General features: G+C 48.6%; 1 protein-coding gene across 2 annotated transcripts in view; it reads right to left on the bottom strand.

Annotated features, from left to right (window-relative positions):
* Nucleotides 1–881: 881 nt before the first annotated feature.
* The window catches only part of LOC130866644 (TBC1 domain family member 30), a 48805-nt gene continuing 39341 nt past the window's right edge, over nucleotides 882–10345 (bottom strand). For both annotated transcript variants that reach the window (XM_057758234.1, XM_057758235.1), the window contains 2 exons: nucleotides 7684–7890; nucleotides 882–4337 (listed from right to left, as the gene is read on the bottom strand). In XM_057758234.1, coding sequence (XP_057614217.1) covers nucleotides 3544–4337; nucleotides 7684–7890 — 1001 coding nt within the window. In that variant the 3' untranslated portion in view covers nucleotides 882–3543. The remainder of the gene's footprint in view (nucleotides 4338–7683; nucleotides 7891–10345) is intronic.

Genomic DNA, 10345 nt, shown 5'->3' with positions numbered 1-10345 from the left:
ACAGTTCCACATGCCGGTCCCCACCCATTCCCTAGCACGGTGAGCACGGGCCACCTTTATCAGCAAACTATCATTCAGTAACCCCTCCCATCCATGGCTGTAAAGCAAAGACTTCATGACCACAGACTTTGCTAACGTAACCGACCTCTCATAGGAGAAACAGAAACTTCCATTGCAATGGTCCAGATGCTCGTGAGCAGCTGTGTTTCCATCGGGTCTGACCGCTGCCCCAGTTTTCAGCTCCACAGTTACTATATCTTATTTGTGTGGTCCTAGTGACCTAAGTTCAATTCACGGAAATGGTGTGAAGCGTGCACACGCATGCAGTTAGTGAAAAGATCTCTGCCAAAACGTGAGTAAATTCTTGTATTTTCTAAAGGTTATAAAACATGATACTTTCCTAATTAGGAAAAGTCATGTATCTGAAATGCTGCCAAGTGGCTGCTATCGGTGGCAAAGAAGGTAATTTGAAAATTATGAAGAATCTGTGCAGAGACACTTGATCCTAGCTCCCAGTTCAAGCAGACTTCTTGAAAGACAAAGATGGAAATTTGTATTATTGTTCTCTTTTACTAAATACAGTAAGATAGTGGAACTAAACATCAATGTATGTGGACACCATATACATGTATTCTCTCTCCCTCCCTGCCGTCCTCATCTGCCTCCTTCTCAGGAACCTGCTCTTCTGTATTGTCCTGGGCAAGCGTCGGGGAACCCTGGGATCCAGGGATAAGAATGGGGAAAATGGAGCCAATTCTCTGATTCCTATGACCAAGAGGCACGTAGGAGAGAAAGCGGTGACAAATGAGAAATGTCACAGCCCTTTTCCCCCACATGCACCTGGACAGAAAACCACACCACAACGACAACCGTGAGAAACTTTATGCATTTATCTTTGTCATTACAGTTCTTCAGAACGAGATGAGAGAAAAGGAGAACATCGTTCCTAACAGTTACAGCCATAGGTAGACATTACAAACTAGGTGTAGATCTAGAGGTTTTTAGAGAGGACTGAGGTGCAGGGTTGACTCCCCAAAAAGTGCTGAGAGGGTACAGGCAGGCGTGGAAATAAACTCCTGCGGCTAAGTTCTTCTGGTGTTGGCAAAGTGTCCAGTACATGGGGAAGACGGTGAGTCCATACAGGCCTTTGCACATGCTGTGTCGGGGAGGCTGTGGCAGAGTTCTTGTCCTAAACGGCAAGGCTCAGAAGTCGACCGGTTCATGTTGTGACTACTTGGTGCTGTGCATGCATGGTATTGGTACAGAGAGCCTTAATAGGAATCTGTTGAGTTTTCTAAATTGACATGGTCATTTTAACTGAAAAGAAAAAAAATTCCCTCTCAGCTATCCCTTCAACCGACACTCAGCCCATGCCCTATGTCGGTCCCTTTCTCAAGACGTAGGCGAGAGGAGAATACTGACAGAGCTCGGTAGAGGAGCCCCACCTGACTACCCACCTCTCCCCAACACCCAGACTCTTGGGGAGCCTGAGCCTGGCAAAGAGGGGACAGTTTTCTATTTAAGTCAAACAGACTGGGTGGGGGAGCTTAATTGGGATTATCAGGAGAAAAGACGCTAGTGAGGCTAAAAGTTGTTATCTGAAGTTTAGCAGATAACAGGAATCCTTTTCTGTGCTTAGCTTTAGGAAACAGTGGCTCCATCACCTGGGGTTGGTGTGCAAAGTAAGCCCCCCACCCACCCACCCCAGGCCTAGGAAGAGCATGGCTGTCTGTTGAGAAGTTGCCTGCTAACTTCAGATAGAATTCCAGCCCCAAAGTATAGCAACTTATTAGCCTTGCATTCCATCCTCGGGTCCTTTGGGGCAAAAATACCACACAGGGCATGAAATGTGCCATTCCTGTAGAGGCTTTTCATTCAAAAGAGCCCACACAATTCCACTGGCTTATTAAAAAAAAAAAAAAAAAAAACTGAGTACCTCTCATTGTAAAAGCTCGCTCTAAAACCAGCTCTGGCTTCAGAATTAGTGAACCGACTTGCTCAAATGAACACTGACGGCTTCAACAGTATTCCTGAAAAACCTGCCAAAGCCTTCCAGAGATGAAGGTCAGGGTGTCTTTCTATTCTGCTAATGACGGTGGTGACAGAGCAGAAAACCCTTCATTCAGCCAAGGGAGAGGTGCACGAAGCATTTGGAGAAAGAAATAATTTTCATGAGGAGGAGGTTTCGCAGCTCGTTCTGTAAACACCATCCCAGGCCTCTACGCCTTGGAGAGAGAGCCTTAGAGTCAGGAGGCTGTGCAGTGAATGGCTTCCTAGTCTTGGCTCGGATCAGCTCTGTCACCAACACACGCGGACAAAGAGCAGCAAGCCAGCTTATCGTACGAGAAGAAACATAGTGAGGTCCTATGACAGACACACTGGATTATTTACCTGGAGTAACTGAAGCGCCACTTCATGTGTGTGGCATAGAGTTCCCAACTGCATAGTGGAGACAAGAGGAGCTACCTCTGACCTGTTGGGACCAGGGTAGGAGTGAGTGAGAGAGAAGAACATGAGGGAAAGAGCTGGGGCCTGCTCCAGAGAAAGGCAGTATTCAAGTAACAAAGTAGTCCAACCCAAAAGCACAAAATTCAAGTAACAGAGTCACGGGTGCTGTGTTCTGGTTGTGGGCAAGGCATTGCACATCTGTAGTGGAGAGAGGGCTCGGAGGTGTAGGAACCGCGTCCAGAGGGTGCACACGTTCCACAGGGAGCTCGCTGAGTCCTCGAGAGAAGAAAAGAAGTCTCGGGAAAGTTTGGAATTGGCAAGCAGTTCGGATAGAGCAGCTACTTAATGCATAGCCAATGAGTGTCTCTGCGTATGCTCCTCAGTTTGGTTATTAACGTCAGTGTCAACTGATGTGAAGGTTTTCTTTTCACGGGTAGAAATAGAAAGTTAAAGAAAGACTATCTTGATTTTTCTGCTTTAGCGTAAGGATAAAAAACAATCTGAAGACAGGTATTAAAGTGCACACACACATGCACGCATACACACTCATCACACACACACACACACAAATTCCTCCCCTCTCCGACAGAGCAGAAAGAGAAACATCAGGACAGTTTTGTTTTTTTTTTTTTGCAACTAAGAAACTTATTTGGACAGTTTCAGTTCTAGCAAGCTGGTGTGTTCGTTCATGCTGGAGGATTGGTGATGCCCAGAGGACAGGAAGGCCATGGGGACGTGTTGCTGTTTTCAGGGATCCCAAAAAGGCCCTGAGAAGGCCGGAAGAGGGCTTAACAGTCTACATACTGTCTTTTCTAAAGAGTTCACAAGGAAAATTGGGGAAACTCCACACTTGAGAAGCACGCAGTTTATTCAGTCACAAGAATCCACTTTCCCAGCTACCTGCTGGGTAGGAAAGGTCCCTACACTGGTTCCCACCATGACACTTCCAGTTCCCACTTTGATGGGCAGTCGGTGCTCGGCTCCTAGCCTCTCGATTCATTCTCACAGGACAAACAGAACAGGAAGGGTGTGGCCGGCATGCTAACATCGCCATACCACGCGGGTCCAGACGCTGAGCCACAGGGAGGCGACATCTCATCGCTTCTTGGTGCTGCTGCTGCTCCCAGTGGCCGACTTGTTGAAGCTCCTGCTGATCTGAGGAAAGTGCATGGTTGGGGTTCTTTCTGTGGGGCCGTACAACCCCAAATTCCTGGCCGTGGCTGACTTTCGAAGCGGCTTGACGCTAGGAAAAGGGCTGAAGATAGGGGCTTTTGAGTTGCTGACAGGGAGAGGATTACTGGGAGCCTGGTGTTCCCCGGGGCCACCCACTGACTCTGGGGCATGCTGCTGGCAGGGAAGGTGCACCTTGGGCTCAGTCTCGGCAGGGGCATCCCTTTGGTTCAGTTCCAAGGCTTCTAATTTCACCTGCACTGCAGCCACATCGACAACATCAGCATCCCCAAATACTGGCTCCGGCGACTGCCCTTCGATTGTCCTCGGAGTGCCACCGGCACAGCTGCTACCCTCACCACGAGCGGTGGCTGCACAGCTCGAGGGAAACTCCTCAGGTGCCCCAAGGCCACTGGCCCTACAGCCTTCATTCTGCTCCTCAATCAGCCCTACCGTGTCCCCACAGCCCAGATGGCTCTTGGTCCGTGGCATGTTCTTTTTGTGGACTCTGATGTGAGTCCGCCATGGAGAGTTGAGCTTGGTCTTGAGGTCTTCGTAGGGGACAGGAGACATTTTACCTCCTGCATGGCCGGGGATGTGGATGACTGCATTCTTGGTGGCTCTGTTTGTAATTTTCATCTTTTTCCCTAGCAGAAGGTGATTTATCACTGGAGAATTGTTTACCTGGGATGGGAGGATGCTGGTGACTGGGCCTTTGTCTGGAAGAAAGATTGAAAGGCCGTGTGAAGCAAACCACACAGAAACACAACTGTCTGAACAGCAATCTCATGGAATCTTTTCCCCATTAATTTTCCATGTCCCAGCAGAGCCATGTGACTGGGAACACAGAAACTGAATCGCACCCTAGTACCTGTGATGCCCAATTCCACCTCTTCCGGGAAGAGAGCACTGGAGGCTGCGGACATGCTGTGGTTTGGATGGGTATATTCTACAAAGGGTTCCTTGTGAAAGGCTTGGTCGCAGCCGGCAGATCCCATCACTGACTGCATCACCATGACCCTGACCTAACTGATGGTTAACTGTCCCTCAGAGTTTACAGTTGCACCGATATGTAGAAGTAGGTCACCAGGGGCATGCCTGACGTCACCAATCTTTCCTCCTTGTCCCTCTTTTAGTCTGTCCAGTGACCTACGAAAATCTTCATTACTGTCCCTAAGCTCCTTCTGATTCTCAACACCTCCAGCATACTATCTGCATATAACATTTCTCCTCATTGTCCCAAGAAAACAGGAGCTCTCAGGTCTCAAAGATCTCGACTTCCTATCCTCCCTACCCTGGGAATCTGGTACCTCAGGCCCTCCCTAATCCGGGAATCTGGTACCTCAGGCTCTCTCTAACCTGGGAATCTGGTAACTCAGGCCCTCCCTAACCTGGGAATCTGGTACCAGGAATCTGGTCCCTCAGGCCCTCCCTAACCTGGGAATCTGGTACCAGGAATCTGGTACCTCAGGCCCTCCCTAACCCGGGAATCTGGTACCTCAGGCCCTCCCTAACCCGGGAATCTGGTACCTCAGGCCCTCCCTAACCCGGGAATCTGGTACCTCAGGCCCTCCCTAACCCGGGAATCTGGTACCTCAGGCCCTCCCTAACCCGGGAATCTGGTACCTCAGGCCCTCCCTAACCCGGGAATCTGGTACCTCAGGCCCTCCCTAACCCGGGAATCTGGTACCTCAGGCCCTCCCTAACCCGGGAATCTGGTACCTCAGGCCCTCCCTAACCCGGGAATCTGGTACCTCAGGCCCTCCCTAACCCGGGAATCTGGTACCTCAGGCCCTCCCTAACCCGGGAATCTGGTACCTCAGGCCCTCCCTAACCCGGGAATCTGGTACCTCAGGCCCTCCCTAACCTGGGAATCTGGTACCTCAGGCCCTCCCTAACCCGGGAATCTGGTACCTCAGGCCCTCCCTAACCTGGGAATCTGGTACTTCAGGTACTATCACTACCTCTGTTCTCGGAAGCTGCAGTCTTCTTCTGAGAGTTAAAGATAACTTTCATGCTAATATCTTCTGCCATCTCCTCTAAAACCTCAAAGTCTGGGCCCCACTCAGGAGCTAAAGCATCGCCAGCTAGCTAACTTGCTGAAACACACTCTGGACTTCAGCCCCATCTCTAAATGACTTTGTAGGCACCCTGAAATCAGGAAGCCAGTGCTCTGTAAGTTTGCCTCTGGGCAGCAAGCTCTGCCCTTATTTAATGCGAACCCCTGGAGTCCTGCTCTGCAGCAGGGACCAGCAAACTTTCTAGCCTGTAAATCTTTTGGCCATTGTAGCATAAAAGCAGCCTTGAACAAGGTGTAAATAAACGGGTTCCCCATCCCCTCAAAGATGCTCTTGAGAAAGGACAGCACAAAGGATGCACATTGACAAGTGTGAGCACGTCCCCTCTCCAAATGCAACTTCACACAGAGCCTGCCACTGCTCTATTCAGGACCGTGGTGCAATCGGTCTGTCTGGTACAGTCAGAGCCCCATGAGGAGACTTTGAGAGCACACTGCAGGAAGTTGTGAAGACGAACCCGGGCTGCATTTTGACACCACAAGATGCTACGATACCTCAGCTGTGAAACCTCCGCCATGGAGAGCTGAATGTAGGGAGGAGAGTAACCGAAGGGAGATAGGTATGAGAGGCTGCAGGGGAAACAGGCCGTCTAGGCCCTTTGAAACTGATGTCCCCGTCATCAGAGACAGGGTGGCAGGGTTTGGTGCTGCCTCCGCTCGATTTTTGTCTTTCTCTGGCCCCTCTTTTCCCACTATGCCCCCCGTCCTCTCCTTTAGAATGGTAATGTATATTCATGGTTGCTTTCTTAATGGTTCCAAGTGGAGTTAGATCCTTCAAGATTTCCCTCTTTCTCCCAATGGTGGATTCAGTTTTTGTCCAAGACCAGTCACATGTTCAGAAGCCGCATGTCAAATTGATATCTTTATGAACTCCGATAGAAAACAGTTTCATTAGGGACAGGAGACCCACTCCCAAGTCAGCAAGGCCTGTTGGTCACTGTGATTTGGGGGATTATAAAAGAGAAAAGAGAGCTCGGCAATCCTTGGAAAAGAAGCCTTTCGACCGAATGGCATGAGGCTGTTCTCTGCCACTCCTGACACGCTGGGAGCGGCTTATCAGTGAGGCCCAGCTTCTCCCATCTTCCTTATCAGAACCTCTGTGAAGTACACAGACGACTAGATTCCATTTTCAGATGCTTAAGCTTCTTATTGCTTATTTGTTTCCGTGTGTGCATTCAGATGGGCGTGGACACATGTGGACCACGGCGCACACAGGGAGACCAGAGGACAGCTTGTGGAGCCATTCCTCGGTAGCGTCCAGGAACTGATGCAGGCTGCCAGATCTGTGCACGTCTACCCCCTGGGACATCGCACTGGCCCACAAATTTGAATTTCTAAAATTTCTCAAGTCCAAGGATTGCTTAGCTCAGCAACATTGTAATCATTTGTAAATCCCTCTGGACAAGCACACTTATACAGTAAATGAGATATAATACCATCCACGGCCTGTTCCTTGGGGCCTAAAAAGAACCCAAGGTCCTTTTCTTCTTTACACCCTGATAAAATAAAGTTGAAAGTGAGATTCTAAATATGCTACTTTCTGGGACCTGCTGGCTGATAGATAAAGGCGTGATGGCTAATCTTCATTCTCAACTAGACTTGGAGCCGCCTGGGAGACACACGGGCGGCATGTCTGTGAAGGTGTCCAGAGAGGTTCCCAGGGACGACCCACCCTGAAGGCGAGCAGCACCAACCCTTGGGCTGAGGTCTTGGACTGAATACGAGGGCAAAAGAGGAAAGGAAACCGATTGTCCACACACATGTCTCTCTGTTCTCTGCCTCTGGGCGCAATGTGACGGCTGCCTCAAATGCCTGCCTCCCCCACCCCCACCCCGTTATAGCCGTTCTCACCTCCTCGCTTTTCCCTCCACAATGGCTCTGAGCCATCGCATGGGACAAAGTAACCCCTTACTGTGCTCTCCTCAGGACTTTGCCACAACAGTGAGAATTCTGAGGCCAAGTTCGAACCAATCGAAGAATCTCCCTACCTGCCCTTATGTACACCTGGTGGAGCTGCTGCTGCTGCTTCTTCTTGATGCGAGAGTACTGCCGTTTCAGGGCGTTGATGTCTGTGGTCATCCGCTCCATCATCATACTGTTGAAGGCCGCGTGGTATTCACTTCGACAGGAATTGATGGCTCCCGGGCTCAGCTCGGCAATGTTGTTGGACCTCAGGCTCTGTTCCTCGCTTGCTTCTGCCCTCGGGGAAGGAACGCAAGGTCAGCAGAGGGGATGTGAGCAAAGGGGAACAGATTTCCCTGCCTCTGGTGTAGTCCCTTAACCCTCAAGAAATTCTAAACCAGGAAACCACCCCTAGCATTTACCTAGTTTTTGCTTTGGTTTGCTCCTGCAGTCCCTAACGAGCCTGAGGTTCATTGATTTTGTGGCCACTTTCTTCAGGATGTAGACATAAGATCAACTATCTCCAGCTAAAAATCAATACCGCTTTCTGAAAATCCCTCAGAAAAAAATACAGTTCAGCAAGTGTTCTATGATAATAACTGTGTAACATCCTCACATCTTCGTAAGAACCTATAGGGCTAACCACTTATAGACGTGCAAGCACATTCTAAAAACAGCCCTCTTCCTCAGGGTATGAGACTTTGGAGGACTATGTCACCAGAAGCAAGTTCTTTCGCACACTGAACATGCACTTCTGACTGTCTGCCATGGATGCTATGGTTGATATAGTTTCTGACCCTGGGACATCCATCTTCAGCTAGCAGAACCTTCCCTTAGGTAAAATCAAGATTGTACCCCAAAGAGAAACCATTGCTCTGGTGAGTATGTACACCCACAGTCTGCCTGGATGACCAGGGAGAAAAATCTCTAAAGCAATGTCTACAAGTGAGTCTGGGAACCAATGGAAGAAAGACAGAGATTTCAGCTGTGCTAATATCTGCTGAGAATGTCTCCAGGGGAGAATTGGGCATCTTATAAATTTACCTCATTCGTTACTGAAATCACTTCTCTAAGGAAAAGAAAATTAAAAGAATGGGTAAGTTGAACAAAATCACTAGGAAGCATATTTATGAGAAAGTGATGGCCACTCTGGTCTAAACTGACCATAGGCTCTGACCATAGATTCAAAACCTTTAGCAATGGGGCTGGAGGGGGACAGCTCAGTGGTTAGGAGCACTTGCTGAACAATTATAAGACCAGAGGTCAGATCTCAGAACACATGTATATAGCTCAGAGACACACAAACATCTGTAACTCCAGCTCCAAGAAATCTGACAACCCTCTTCTGGCTACTGCATGTACAAAGGCATCCACATATTTAGGTATACAGGCACTCGAACACACACATGTACACAGGCATTCATACATATATGTACACAGGCACTCAAACACACACATACATACACATGAATAAAATAAATCTTTAAAAATAAAAAGGGTCAATAGAAAGTTATATATCAAAGTGATGATAACTTTTTAAAAACTTTAACATTAATAATTGAGTACATGTCTAAAAACAAAAAAAAAAATTCAGACAAGAAAGGGTGCAAAAGGTATTACAGAAACCAAGAGGACCTAGAGAAGCTAAATAAGAAAGTGAACCCAAAGAAAATCGTATAGTCATCCGCCTGGAGAGGGGAAGTAGACAAGATTGCAGGGCAAAAACTGGGAACTTGTGGGTGAGGTGGCATGGGGCAAAGGGGAAATGGGATGAGAAACATGAGAAGGGGAGGATGGGAGGAGCTCGGGGGATTGGGATGGTTGGGATATAGGAAGGGTGGATATGGGAGCAGCGAAGTATATATCCTAACTAAGGGAGCCATCTTAGGGTTGGCAAGAGACTTGACTCTAGAGGGGTTCGCAGGTGTCCAGGGAGATGTACCCAGCTGGTACCTTGGGCAACTGAGGAGAGGGAACCTGAAATGACCCTATCCTATACTGATGAATATCTTACATATCACCTTAGAACCTTCATCTGGCGATGGATCGAGGTAGAGACAGAGACTCAATTTGGAGCAATGGTCTGAGCTCTTAAGGTCCAAATGAGGAGCAGAAGGAGGGAGAACATGAGCAAGGAAATCAGGACCACGAGGGATGCACCCACCCACTGTGACAGTGGAACTGATTTATTGGGAGCCCACCAAGGCCAGCTCGTCTGGGACTGAATAAGCATGGGTTGAAACTGGACTCTCTGAACATGGCGGACAATGAAGGCTGATGAGAAGCCAAGGACAATGGCACTAGGTTTCGATCCTAATACATGAACTGGCTTTGTGGGTGCTTAGCCTGTTTAGACGCTCACCTTCCTGGACGTAGATAGAAGACCTTCGTCTTCCCGCAGGGCAGAGAATTTGGACTGCTCTTCAGTATCGAGAGGGAGGGGGAATGGTGTGGGGGGAGGAGGAGAGGAGTGGGGATAGGGGGAGGGGAGTGGGGGGAGGGGGCAATATTTGGGAGGAGGGGAGGGAAATGGGAAACGGGGAGCAGGTGGAAATATTAATTAAAAAAGAATAAAAAAAATAAAAAAGAAACCAAGAGGAATCTTGTTGGGCTCAGATTCCCAATGGTTGTTTTAAAGATGGGCATAACACACGAAACACACAAAACAGCGTAAACCCAGTCTTCTTCCCCAAGCCAAACTGTTTTTAACTTTATAAACTTTATTATAAAAAAAACTTACAAATAAAT

This window comes from Chionomys nivalis, chromosome 25, assembly GCF_950005125.1.
Source record: "Chionomys nivalis chromosome 25, mChiNiv1.1, whole genome shotgun sequence".
Lineage (NCBI taxonomy): Eukaryota > Metazoa > Chordata > Mammalia > Rodentia > Cricetidae > Chionomys > Chionomys nivalis.
Note: the sequence above shows the minus strand (reverse complement) of the source record. Positions and strands in the feature narration are given on the sequence as shown.